This window comes from Semicossyphus pulcher, unplaced genomic scaffold (genome assembly GCF_022749685.1).
Source record: "Semicossyphus pulcher isolate SPU_LCO1_2020_fin unplaced genomic scaffold, fSemPul1.0.p SCAF_4, whole genome shotgun sequence".
Lineage (NCBI taxonomy): Eukaryota > Metazoa > Chordata > Actinopteri > Labriformes > Labridae > Semicossyphus > Semicossyphus pulcher.
In genome coordinates, this window is record NW_027211715.1 from 25211118 (window position 1) to 25224891 (window position 13774).

The 13774-nt window shown below is 43.2% G+C and overlaps 1 protein-coding gene across 2 annotated transcripts in view; it reads left to right on the top strand.

The window, feature by feature from the left end:
* nek7 (NIMA-related kinase 7) overlaps nt 1-13774 on the top strand; it is a 67180-nt gene that overhangs the window by 35336 nt on the left and 18070 nt on the right. For both annotated transcript variants that reach the window (XM_069680109.1, XM_069680110.1), the window contains exons 5-7: nt 2251-2361; nt 6759-6867; nt 8305-8412. In XM_069680109.1, coding sequence (XP_069536210.1) covers nt 2251-2361; nt 6759-6867; nt 8305-8412 — 328 coding nt within the window. The remainder of the gene's footprint in view (nt 1-2250; nt 2362-6758; nt 6868-8304; nt 8413-13774) is intronic.

Genomic DNA, 13774 nt, shown 5'->3' on the forward strand with positions numbered 1-13774 from the left:
TATTACTCATTCAGTCTGTTTATCAAACTCGGCAGCGATGGATTTGGAGCGATTGAGCGCTGCTTGGACAGAGACAGTAGAATTTGTAGCTGAGATGACAAGGAGTCACAGAAGTTACCGACTGAGCATAGCATCGCGCCGGACAGGGGGCGGAGATTAACGTGTCGACATGGGTTTTGTGTTCCCATCATTGCCGATCTGAGCCGAGGCGATAATTACATTTGACCCGGGTCTGAATGCCGATTGTAACCTTTCCCATTAAGCCAAAAAGCCCGGTGTTAGTGGGTTTTTAACCAGTGGGAAGCAGCTTAAGTCTCCCCTGTGCTTTCTGACTATGGTTGGGATGCACAAGCAGGATAGGCCTTGTTAGTTTCCCCCATTGGTTTGTAGCAGGCAGCGTATTATTGTCATGTGTTGGAATACAAGGAACACTACTTTAAACCTGATAACATTCTGGGACTCTGGGCAGCAGATTACTAATTTGTTCTGGGCATCATTACAGTTCAAACTATTAATATTTCACCAGGTTCGAACGATATGTTGAATTTGGATTGAAAAGTGACAGCCCTATTTTCTCATGCAGTGAATGGAGACACATTCACATGATGTGGAACACAAGGCGTTGAGATGGGCCTTAAAGCTGCCTTTACCTCTGTCTTTCTACAACTATCATTCATACTCCTACTAGTTGCTTTCCTATGAGCCTTAAATTCCATTTATAAATACACTGTAACCTAATTTATTATCATGGTTAATTTAATCCCATCAGATAGCATCCGTCAGTATCTTGTTCTTCTTTGAAACAGATCCTCAGCTAACTAAATATATCACATTGGTTCTTGCATGATTAAGTAATTACACAGGCTGGTGTGTAATTACATAATCATGCACGACTCTTACGTGATATTTCCCAATGACTGATTGTTGTGTTGCAGGAGGCTCCCATCCATCGTTTATACAAACATCTGCATGTGAACATATCTCTTTATTTCTCTGTATGCTCCGCCTGAGGTTCAATCTGTGGAAGAGGAGTGGGTTGGGGGTGGGCGTAGCGGGGGGGAACTTGTCATCACTCCCCGGCCGTGCTACAGTGTGGAGCCGTGCAGAACTGCCACCAAAAATACATCTGGCAAGAGAGGGGACAAGGAAGGGAGAAGGAAAGATGGAGACGTGAGGAAGGGAAAGAAAAGGAGGAGTGAGGGAAGGAGATTGTGGAGGGATGCAGAGACGGAGTGGAGAGTGTAGTGTTGCGTAGTGCACTGTACTGCGCTCTCCTTTCCCCTCTTCTCGGCATCATCCGGAGCATGAACATTTCTTTAATCACAGCAGAGAAAGCAGAGCGGAGCCGAGTGGAGGACGCGTGTCACACTGCTCCGTCTGCTCGCATCACCCCCCCCACCCCACCCCACCCCACCCCGCACCCCCCTCGACATTGCCACGCCACACAGCTCCATGTCTCCAGCTCTCCACATATCACCATCTCTCCCTGCCCCCCCCCCTTCTCTAACTCACCTTATCCGTCTCCTGCTCTTTTTTTCTTCCTCACCTTTGTTCTCCTTCCCTCCCTCTCACCCCTGTCTCCATCATTCCTTTTGCTTGTCTGTGTCACTGTGTCATTTGTTTCTTTCCCTTCATTGCGCCTCCCTCCCTCCCTCCCTCCTCCCCCTTTTCTCTTCTTGCTCTGGATGGATAGAGACTTTTTGTTTACTACGGGGAATGCTGTTCCTGCCTTATTGACCAACCAACGGGAAGAAATCTCAGCCAGAGATGAGCCTAGGATTCTTGTTTTTCTGACTGCCAGCCATGTCAGCCTGTCAGGCGTGTGTGTGTGTGTGTGTGTGTGTGTGTGTGTGTGTGTGTGTGTGTGTGTCACACATGGGTTGTTGTCATCACAGACAGAGGGGTTGTTGTGACATGTCATCGAGCTTTGTCACACTGGAGGACAAAACCGTCTCATTAGGTCCACACTTACCAATTCCAAATACAGTTTCTTTTAATTGGATGTGAAAGTAAAGTGAATCGCACAACTCATGAATTAACTTACTTTATGTATCAGCTTTAATTTAAGCAATATACATTGTTTAACAAGCTTGCAAGATGCTGCTACTGTCTGTATCTTCTACAGGGAATGATTTTCACTCTTGGATTAGGTACTGTGACCATGGAAGTTTTAAATGTGACAAGTGTCACCACATGTCTTCTGTGCGTTTCTTTCTCCATGACATGTCTGTTTTTTTTTTACTCCCACAGCAACTGAACCACCCCAATGTGATAAAGTACCACGCGTCTTTTATTGAGGACAATGAGCTGAACATAGTCCTGGAGCTGGCGGATGCAGGGGACCTCTCACGTATGATCAAGGTAAGAACAGCAAACCAGCTGACACTGTTGCCCAGGCTGCTGGAAATGCAGTTTATTTGCTCATGTGGTCATGAAGTATTTCAAGTACCAGTCAACCAAAAGAGCCTTAAAGGACGGAGGCTCAAAAATAGAAATATGCAGCTTCTTGTACTTTTCTATTGTTAGGGGGAATTCTGTATCTAATATCTGACAAAATAAATCCACTTCAACACCATATCAAACATTCAGTGTCAAAAGAACGCAAGCATGGAAGCAACAAACTGCTGACGTGGCTTTTTATAACGGAGGAGATGATGGCAGGAGGTCTGCGGTTTGTGGTTGTTACAGGATTTTGACAACCTGGACACTGAGTCAGCTTGAATCATCCATTCCTTACTGAAACCAAAAACCAACTAATACAAGGCCTCCTGCAAACCTCCTTTAATCCCACTGGTCTGTGCTGACATGCCATGACTGTGAAAGGGAAGTTGTAAAGAATCAAGCAATGATTAATGGTCATAAAGTTCCAGCATGTGTTGTAAGCAGGGGGCACGTGAACAGATACTGAGCATAACCTTTCTGGCTTCAATCTTTTTTTTCTTTACATCTTTCTATTAAATCTTGAGGTGAGCTACTTCCGACAAAAGCGGTTATTTTTGGTCGTATTTTAAAGTGATCATTCCGAAGATTTTCATGTAAATAAATGTCTGTTAAGTCTCTATGTATCGCTGAATGAGGTAACACAATGGTGATTGAGCCTATGGCCCACTGATGAAGGCCTTTGCATTTGCAGTATTATGGACTGGCTGTCTGGAGCGACTTTCGTGGGAAAAAATCACAAGTGGCGCCCAGTTAGTGACGCGTTTTCCATCACCCAGCAGTGGTTGGTCTGTCAGAGAGGGTAGGCGGAGCTTAGTAGCTGCTTTTCCGGTCTCTGCAAGTGTTGCTAGTAAACAGTAATCTACTATGGCTGAACAAACAAAGAAAAGATCGATGACTTGAGAAAGAAGAAGAAACAAATTTGACGCTCAGATGAAGGCTAACAGTCTAAAAAGGAAAGCGACCGTCAGCGAGGAAAATCAAGAGTTACAACCAGAGCCAACCGTGGACGCCACACATGCAGCACTGTCTGGGAAGTGTGCTCCTGCAATTACCGTTTATCGCCACAGGTGCCGCCAAAGAGAACGAAAATGAGCTCTTCGAGATCACTTATTTAATGTTTCTTTTTATCTCATGTGCATTATAATTTTTTGCCCCAATAATAGCACCCTGTTACTGAAAGAAATTCTGCCCAGCTTTTACATCTTGATTAGATCTCCTGTGGAAAAGAGATGCTATATTATCAGTGGTTTGAATTAACAAAATCAACACTGAGTCCAAGTAGAGGCAAATGTATTTTAGAATAAAGTACATTATGCGGTTTTGAGCCACATAAATGTGTAAAGTTGACCCTCCCTTAAACCTAGATCAACTTTGTTTTCGTGGGTGGATGCTGTAGTTAAAATAGGAGCCGAAGAAAGAACAGGGTTGTTCAAAAGTGAAAGTGATTACATCCCAGGCTCACCCTGTTATTCAGCTTTGAGTCCGACCAAACCCACACTTATTATAAAAACCTGCCAGTATATCAAATTAGTGGTGTGCATGTAAAAAGCCCGGTCTTCTCCCATGCATAAATGATGCCGCAGCGTTGTATCGGCACAGCTCGACAAGCTGTTTGCAGTCATACTCAGCAGCTCCACATCTGCACAGTTCAACACAGCAAATTAGGAGAGGCGAGGATTAGTGGTACAAGAGAGTGAACATGGCAGGCTCAGCACACACACACATACACCAGTGATATATATCCAGTACACACACACACACACACACACTGAATACATGGTGTTCTCTGCAAAGAATGTGCAGACACAACCAAAGAAACACACACGTGAATGTTGAGAGATGCACTTTACAAAGACGCATCATGGCAGCCTGAAGAGGTAAGATAACACACCACTGAGTGTCACTGCTATCTTTGCTAAGCTAGCAAGCATGCTGGGAGCATTCAGACGGTGTCATCTCCTTATGGCTGCTGACAACATACAATGGTACAGCCAACTACACGCCTCTCCTCTGCACCATTTGTCTCTCGCACTGTTCTAAATGATTTGTTTTTCAAATGTAACGGTAGCAGTCCAGAGGTGCGTGCCATGGATTAGCACCCCCACCTCCTCCTCCTCAGGCCGTAATGTGAAGTAAACACATTCGTACAGTGTGCCATATGTAAAACAGAACCCCCCCCCCCCATGCATGAATTTAACATTTTTTATTCTTTTTGATTCCTCGTCCTCCACGCCGCTCTCTCCTCCTTTCTCTCTCCCTCCCTCATTCTCCACTACTCTCTCTCTGACCATCTCAGAATTCAAATGAAATCAAATGGTCCTTGATTTGCATGCACTTACAGAATATTGCATGTGCAGTGTTTGCCGTAAAAGGCATGGAGGGGAGGGTGGTGGTGGTGGTGGTGTTGGTGGGCGTCTATGTGCTCCCCCATTGACATCAAACAGTCCTCTGATATGGAAATGGGAGGGCACGGGAAGAATGGCTTCTCAATAAGGCTTTGTTTGGATGTAGGCCAAGGTCTATCCCTCCCTCTCTCAATCTATCCATCTCTATCCCCCTCTTTTTTCTCTCACACCTTCCATCATTTTATGCATCTCTTCCCTTCCCTTCACTTCCTTTCATTCTTCCACTATTCTCTGCCTCTTTCTTCTCCCTCATTCTGTCTTGCTGTCTCTCACATTACTTAGTAGAGCTATGCACCAGTCATTGTAACAGTCTAGTCATTTCTAATCCTTGACCCCTGACCTCACTACAGACAGGTTATTCTATAATACATCTACTTCCTACTAGATACACACAACCCTAGGGGTGGGACGAAATAACGATATGGCAATATACCAATCGTCCTGACTCGTGCAATATAATTATCGATAGGCTGGCGCCAAATACCAATGTGTACCAATGATTTAGCGACTTTGACTCATAGCGTCACTACTTCATGACTCCTCACGGTGACGCTTATGACATGGATGAGGGTAACATGAACCGAAACTAATTGCATGGAGCAGAATGTGACGGCAGGATAAAAGAAGAGGAAGAAAGCCAACAAGCGGCGCCCAATTAGTGCCGCGTTTTCCGTCAGCCAGCAGTTGTTGGACTACAAGAGAGGGTAGGCGGAGCTAAGCGGCTGCTTTTCCTGTCTCTGCAAGTGTTGCGAGTAAACAGTAATCTACTATGGCTGAACAAACAAAGAAAAGATGGATGACTACAGATACAACTTCAAAAATAAGTGAAAATACAAAGAAAAAGAAACAAACTCGATACAATGGATAGGAATACCTTAAAATACAATAAAGATCCTCTATAGTGACATCATGCTTGGCAGAGTCTGACTAATCACCAGCAGTGGAGAAAGGCAGCTCTAACAGATTGTGAGCTAATTCTGTTTCATATGCATAAATATGAATGTACAGGTGGCCAGCAGAATGTAATACATACATTACAAACATACATCGTATGTCTAGACAAATATCCTCCAATACCCCAGAAAACACCATCGAGGATTACTTAATGTAATATTTTAGGGTTTGATTGATCCAGTTACTTCCCTGTTAATGCCCCAGACATGTTCACTTATTGTGTTGCTCTAACTATATGCTTTTAAAGGCTTAAACTCGAGCTGTCATGTGCAAGAGTCTCATCCAAGCTGTTTACAGTTCCTTCCTTGCGAAGAGGCTACACCGTAAAATCCTCTTTGAAGCCAGACTTCTTACATCCCTTTAGTCCTAACCGTTGCTCTTTGAGGAGAAGTTTCAATCCTCACTTGTTGCTTATGGTCACAGTGGATCAATATGCCATTATGCCTAGGTTTAAGCTCTATCATTATTGTGACTCCTCTGGAAGTGGACCACATTCTTGATGACTTAGAAAAACCACACTCAGCCCTCCAAAATAAATAAACTTAAAACAACTGGAAGCACTGTGCCACTGGAAGCTGCACCTAACAACTAAAGAGCTGCGTGCCAGATGGGAGAGTTTTGGAAGGTACCACGGATTTCTTCTCTCTGTTCCTGAGAATGCATGTGCTTTCCATTGTAGGCCAATGAGAAAATGAGACAGAGGTCGGTTTGGTAAAGGACTGACTGAGAGGAGAATGGTCTGGGTTGCATTAACAGTGGAGTCAGAGCTGGAAGGATGCTGTAAAAACACAGACAGAAAAACAATTTGCTACCATCTAAAAACTGCTCTGTGCCAAAAAAGACATTTTGCTATTCCTATGAAAATATATTTATGTGTTCGCTCATTCAGGTATGCTAAAATTGCCTTCATTGTTTGATGTTTTAATGTTTGTGTGTGTGCTTGTGTTTACTTTGCAGCACTTTAAGAAGCAGAGGAGGCTTATCCCAGAGAGAACAGTGTGGAAGTACTTCGTCCAGCTCTGCAGTGCACTCGAACACATGCACTCCAGGAGAGTCATGCACAGAGGTAGAGTTGATGCACGCATGCATACATTATACGGATTATTGGCTCATAAGTTTTCTTGTCTTTGAATAAGTACTAATCGGAGATACCTATATTTAAATACTTTTGTAAATATGCAAGTTAACTAACTTATTAGCACGAAAGGAAGAAAATAACACCAGTGAAAACTTTCTAGAAAATGGCACTTGAGCAAAACAAAAAGAAATTGTTAAGTTAGCTAATAACTTGTCAAAGCAGATACCAGTTTGCAATTGACATTCGCCCTTGAGAACAAATTCTCCTCACATTTAAAGACGTGCTTTAGTTTCATGTATTTCATTACGGCATGAAAATGACCTCGCAGAGACTTTATGCAATAAGAAGAAAAATATTAAAAAACACTACATGTAATTAAAATTTGTGCTATTGTAACTGAGCGGCTTCTCTCTGTGGCTTTACATGCGTAACGTTACGTTCCAGACGTTTCCATATACACATATAACCCCAGCTGAGGATCTATATTGCTGTGCAGAACATCGTCAGGAAACACTTAATGTCAGGACGGATGAAAGGACTTCACAGCAGATTGAACCTGTATGAGGCTGATTGAATTAGTTTAAAAAGAGAAAACCTTTTCACTAAAAGTAATGACTCAAATATGATAAGCATAAACACTTTTGTCTTAAGACTAAATCCAAAATAGCTGCTAGATTTAACACTGATGTGGGCTCTAAGAATCTGCCTGCAATTTGCTTGGAACGGGTCTCGTAAAAGAAATGATGTCATCCTGAATTTACCGGGAAGAGAGTTACAAACATGTCTTTGTTAGCTGGTGCTTTCTGTGATGGATGATGCGTCTCAAACAAGTCAAGTCAAGTAGGAAAACTGATGCTTAGTAACTGAAGTAACTGTAGACTGCTGTTTCCTGGTGTTATGATTCCTGGTTAAAAGAATATAACAGTGTAGGTGTTAAACAACACATGGAGCAGAGAACACAGTGTTTATGGGCACACATGCTTTGAGTAGGGCCCAGTCAAATCAAGACCTGGAATCACACACACGCACACACTCCGCTACAGGTGGTGTACTTCCGTTGGACTGACTCTGATTATGGCAGAGGGACACTAATGAACCCTGAGCTCTGGGCTTTAATGACCACTTAGCAGAGACCGCCTATTCAAAAGCCGCTTACAATTATATTGAAGCAGTAAATTTCAAAGGCTGATGCGGGTCACATTAACATGACTTTACAAAATGCAACAGAAACAACAGGTTCACTCACACCCACTTTAACCGAAACTAAATTATGTTAATAACCAACTTTATGCATGTTACACAGTCATGTTTTCCCTAATGATTCCCCATCACAGAGGAAATGAACTTTTCTGTCGTTAAATCTTTGTACCATTGACATTGTTGACAGTGCACCTTCACAAGTCCTCTTCTCCTCTTCCTCTCCAGATATCAAACCAGCCAATGTATTCATCACAGCTACAGGAGTAGTGAAACTAGGAGACCTGGGACTGGGACGATTCTTCAGCTCCAAAACAACCGCCGCTCACTCACTAGGTAATTTACAACAGCCCATACATATTTGACTACACACGCTTAAACACACACTCTTCCTTTATGAACACACAAACGCTCACACAGACACTTAGACACACAGCGGCCCCCAGTAATCACCCAGCGCTGGATGTGTTTCATTAGGCATGGTGAGCCCAGAGCCATGTGTCACATAGTCATGCTGCCTGGCCGCGACTGTGCCCAGCGCCTTCATAGGCCACTTAGCCACTTCCTGTTGCCTTGACCTTTAAACCTAACACAGATGAAGACTGGGCCGAGGCCTTCAACACACGGCTCTGGTGTGTCACGCGGCTCTGTGTTGTGACTGTGTGCCATAAAGCAAGCCAGCCATCTCTACAATCAGGGTTATTGTTGGCATTGATTGGTGTGTTTTCCACTCGTAGGAAATTAAATCATGATGTTAATATTTAGTTCAAAGAAGTAAGTAGAATTGTAGCTTAAAATTGCCACAATAATCCCGACTTGTCCCTTTGGCTTAAAGTAAGTACAAAAAAGTGTGAGCGTAAAAATAGCACTGTACAAATACTGTTACACATATTAACAAGATACTGCATGTGTGCCACTTTACTTGACAGGAGACACACACACATACACATATCTGCATTGAGACTTTAGTGTTTAAATTCGTAATCTCAAAGATCTCAGCTTCATTCTCTTTGGCGGCACCTATGGCGATAAACGGTAATTGCGGGAGCACACTTCCCAGATATCCAGGCAGTGCTGCGTGTGAGACGTTTTCTACACGCTGCACCTTGTGACGTCACAAAGTGCTGCCTCAGCAGGCTTTGGAGAGCTGGCCAATCAAAAGAAAGTGGGCTTGTAGGGGCGGCTTGTAGCTGACTGAGTCGTTTCAGGCAGAGGCTGTATGAGGGCCTGCACAGAGCACCAGGGTGAGAAAAATGAGGAGTTTTTTAAAACTGTAAATTATGCTAAGCTACTCCACAGGTATCACAGAGTGAAACATGAAGCTTGACATTAGCATAATATTCCCCCTTTAAAATATTGTACAAGGCACAATTTGCAATAACAATAACAAAGTGCCGTCACACAAACAGAACTATCAACCTTTTAACAAAGTGTTTCCTGACATTAAACTTGTGGAGAAATTAAACACAGATTGTCAGAGGGCTTTCAAGAACCAGGTAATGGTTATTGGTTAAAGGAAAGTTACTCCCCACATTTGTTTTGGTTTAACTCCTTTCACAGCACAAACACAATAGAAGCATTGGTTTCTTGTTCTCTGCTTGTAAATTGAATTGGCTTTTTAATCAGGCGTCTGTTTTTCTCACACTAAAAACCACAAAAATAGGTTCAAATTTGAGAACCTGTTTGTACACATTGTGATGGTTTTCAGAAGCTTTTTTTCAGTGTGTTTAAAATTCTCTCCTGATTTCAGTAGTAATGTCCTGAAGTCGCTGAATGTCCACTATTACTCAAAGATTGTTGCACACATCATTGTAGTGGACATGCTTTAACCTGGCCTACTGCGGCATGTGAAGCAACTCCTCCTCGGCAATTTCAGCTTCTTCATGGAAAATGCAGAAAAACGAATTCCACGTACAAATATAAACGCTGTCATTCGCGCTGTCTCACTTCCCCATGTCAAACTGTTTTTACCACAAACAGCTATTCTATTCTATTCTCAGCCCCTGTACAGCAGCAGCAGCCCAGCCTTTAGGAAAAGTGTGAATCACATGATCAGCTCAACAGAAGCCCCGTGAACTGAGCAGCCTGCAGTGCCAGCAGAACCGGGTGAACGCGCCTGTGATTGCTCATTAAATGTTGAGTCCACAGCACCCTCTTTAGGCCGGCAGAGGATAGGCAGCCCCACACGCACAGGGGTCAACTGGAATACTCTTTTTATTCATATGAGGCAATCATGACTGCTGCGTTAGTCTACTGACAACTACACAAATCACAGTGTCGTATTTCTTACACTGCAGAGGAAATACACGGAGACATTTATGCAAATAAGAATATTTAATGATTATTTTATAAGTATGTGTGTGTTCACAGTTCTTTGCATCCTTGTTAAGAATATTTTACTGTATGAGGATGATGTAAGAATGTGTTTATTACATGATTATATGCGCGTATGGCCTGCCGACACAAGGGACTCAAAGTGCGTCATCCAGCTGCACTCTGTACCTGCCTTTTTGTTTCAAATAGCAGACCTCCTGTCTGTCTTTCTTTGCCACCTATCCTTCTCTCCTGTGTCTCTTTCTCTCTAACTTTTCCTGCGCATCGCTTCTCCCTCCGGTGCCGTGACTTTTAGCCGGAGAGATAGACGAAGGTTGGGGTGAAGGAGAGAGGAGAGAAGGTGTGAGAAAACGTGAGTGAGAGAAAGAGAGGAGAGAGAGCAATATGTCAGGAAAAGAAGGGAGCATAAGGCATAGAAGAATGGATGAGAAAGAAACAGAGAAAGAAGGGTAGAATGTTGCCGAGTGCGAGAGGAGAGAATGTGACAGAGTAAAAAAGTTAGAAGGAGAAAGAAAGAGGAGAGAGTAAGACAGTGTGACAGGAAAAATGAAGGGAAAACTGGAAAGCAAGAGAGAGAGAGGGATACAATGAAAGGATGTGAGGAGGAGCAGGGTATGTACGCGTGTGTATGTGTGTGCGTGCATGTAATCGCGTGCCAGCGTGGGTCTGTAATGAGCCCAGCCACCCAGCTGAACAGTAGAGCAGGGTGGTGGAGATGAGATGGAGGTCCAGGCATACAGCCTGTCAGCTCCCAGGCTTTCAACTCAGCCGCTCAGCAGCCTGCATTCTCACACACACACACACACACACACACACACACACACACACACACACACACACACACACACACACACGTTTTTTTGCCTCTTACACACTCTTGCACGCACTGAGAGACACTCAGACTTTTTGTCTCCTATACAGATGTATGTATGCACCGGGACTCTCGTGCACATCCATATGAGCTTACACACAAAAACACACACACACACACACACACACACACACACACACACACACACACACACTCAGGGTCATGAGACTGACAGAAAAACACACATGCATGTAAGAGACACACTATACACTGTCTGCTCTCAGTGCTGAGGATGGCAGAGATTTAGGAAAAGTTGTCGTACAGAGCAAAAGAACAAAACATCGGTCGTAACTGGAACGCTGATGCAATCATTAGAGGAAACAGAGACTAGCCAATTGGCAGAAATAAGTAGTATAATATACCTGCAATTAACACCTGTAATGAGAGAGGTGTTAACGATGAGTACCGGGGGAGAAGGAAAGGAAGAGAGGAAGAAGGAGAACAAGAAACAGAACGACTTCAGAGAGGGTGATGTTGGAAATAATTATGAGGATTTCAACATGTATATAAAGACTTGGTTATCTTATAAAGGCAAAGGAAGTGAGTCGTGAAACAGAGAGGGGTAGGCGGAAAGCCAAATAGAGGGCGAGGGCTCAGCAGGACATATAGAAAACCATGAAAACATAATGGGACTATAAGGGAATCCACAGAACGCCTTCTGACTGTGAGATTAAGTCGGTTCTGGCTGAGTCGTGCCGACAATTTATCGTCTCATTTCTTAAAAAGGAAGGTTTCCAAACTCCCTGCCCAGACTGAAGATGACATATTGACATTTATAACAGGCAAGACAGATTAGAATAAAGAGCTCCCAGTGTTTAAACGGACCTGAAACAGCTTGTTGATAAATCTGCAACAAGTCTGTGCAATCAAATTAATATTTATTAAAAAAGAGCACCAATGATGCTTCATCTAACGGCACATTCAGCAGGGAGTTACAAGTGTGAGGTTCTTTATTCTGGTTGGCATCTCACCTCCTATACAACAACGATTACCCTGTTTCACAGAGAACACAGTGTTGTCACAGCCATTCACAATAATGGAAATCAATCCCAACATGGCTTTCAATTTATTTGCATGAATAAGTAATGTGCCCTTAATTTAGCATGCTGACGGAGCCTGAGCCCGCCGCCGCCGCTGCTGCTGCCGCCTTCTTTTAATGCAACTATTAGCATAAGAGAGGCTGATTCTTTTTAATCAACTAATAATGAATGTTAGGGGAGCTTGTTCAGACCTCACCAAGAGACCTCACACACGCACACACACACACACACAGGCACGCACACACACACATAAAAACCACCACTACAACCTGATGACCAATTAAAACAGCAATCCCCAGTCCCCTGTTTCTTCTTCCTCTTGCTTTCTCTCTTGCTTCCTGGCTGCCGGTGCAGATGCTGATTATTTTTGGAATGACAGGTAACACTTCATTATTCAAAACAGCACGTTTAAGATAAAAGTGTGTTTTCTCAACCCAATTAGATCTGCAACGAAATTAAGAAAGTGCGAGCTTTCATTTCAGTTCCCACAGACTTCAAATGTAATAGCTCCCTCTGTAATAGTTTTCTTAATTGCAATTACATTAGTAGAGTTTCCTTCTAACTGTTAATATACAGACTGGCGCGGGAGAGTGTGTGTGTCCGTGCACATGTGAGTCCTGCTAGTGAGTGTGCAGTTATGGCTTTTCCCTTCCATTTTTTCTGCAGGCTGACTCCAGTTTTTTCCACTTCCCATCTCACTTCAACTGTTTGTGTCTACTGTAAACTCAATGACTTCCAATTATCATTTAGATAAATGATAACTGCTCAATTTGGCAAATGCAATTGACCCTTCGCTAAGCCTCTCCCGTGAACAGCCACTGTCCAGTCCTACGTTAGCAACCGTAACTAGGCGCAGGAGGCCTGTCAAGCTTTCAGAACAAGGAGAAACATTGAGCATATGGAATCTGCAAGTCTGACAGCAGATATCCTCAAAGTCTAGAGGGGGGTGTCATATTTTTTTTCGCTTTTCCGAAGCCAAAAACTCGAGAGGAGAGATGTTGGACATGGATTAAAAATTGTGAATGACCTCACTTGTAAACCTCCTAAAAAATAAAGAGTCCCATGTTGCGTTATCCTCGCAAAACGAAGGGAAATGGGTTCAACTGGTCTCCGCTTGCGATCCTGTCTGGCCTTCGCTACCACCATCGACGATATCAGCACAGCCTTTATTTTACCACCCTTTGGTTTGTGCCATAGTTGTGGCAAACTTCCTGTTGTGCCTTTAGGACATACCGTGTTTGGATCAAGCCCACAATATGCAGCAATATCCTGACGCGTTTTAAACAACATGAAAAAGTGGGATAATTTAGTTTCGCAAGTAATGGGCTAAAATATATTAGAAAATGAAAGTTATAGGGACTCATAACTAAACATTAGCTTTAAATAAAACAATATATGAACTCACCCTGCTGTAGAAGAACATTGTTGTTCCATGATTGTCCTTAACATGAAC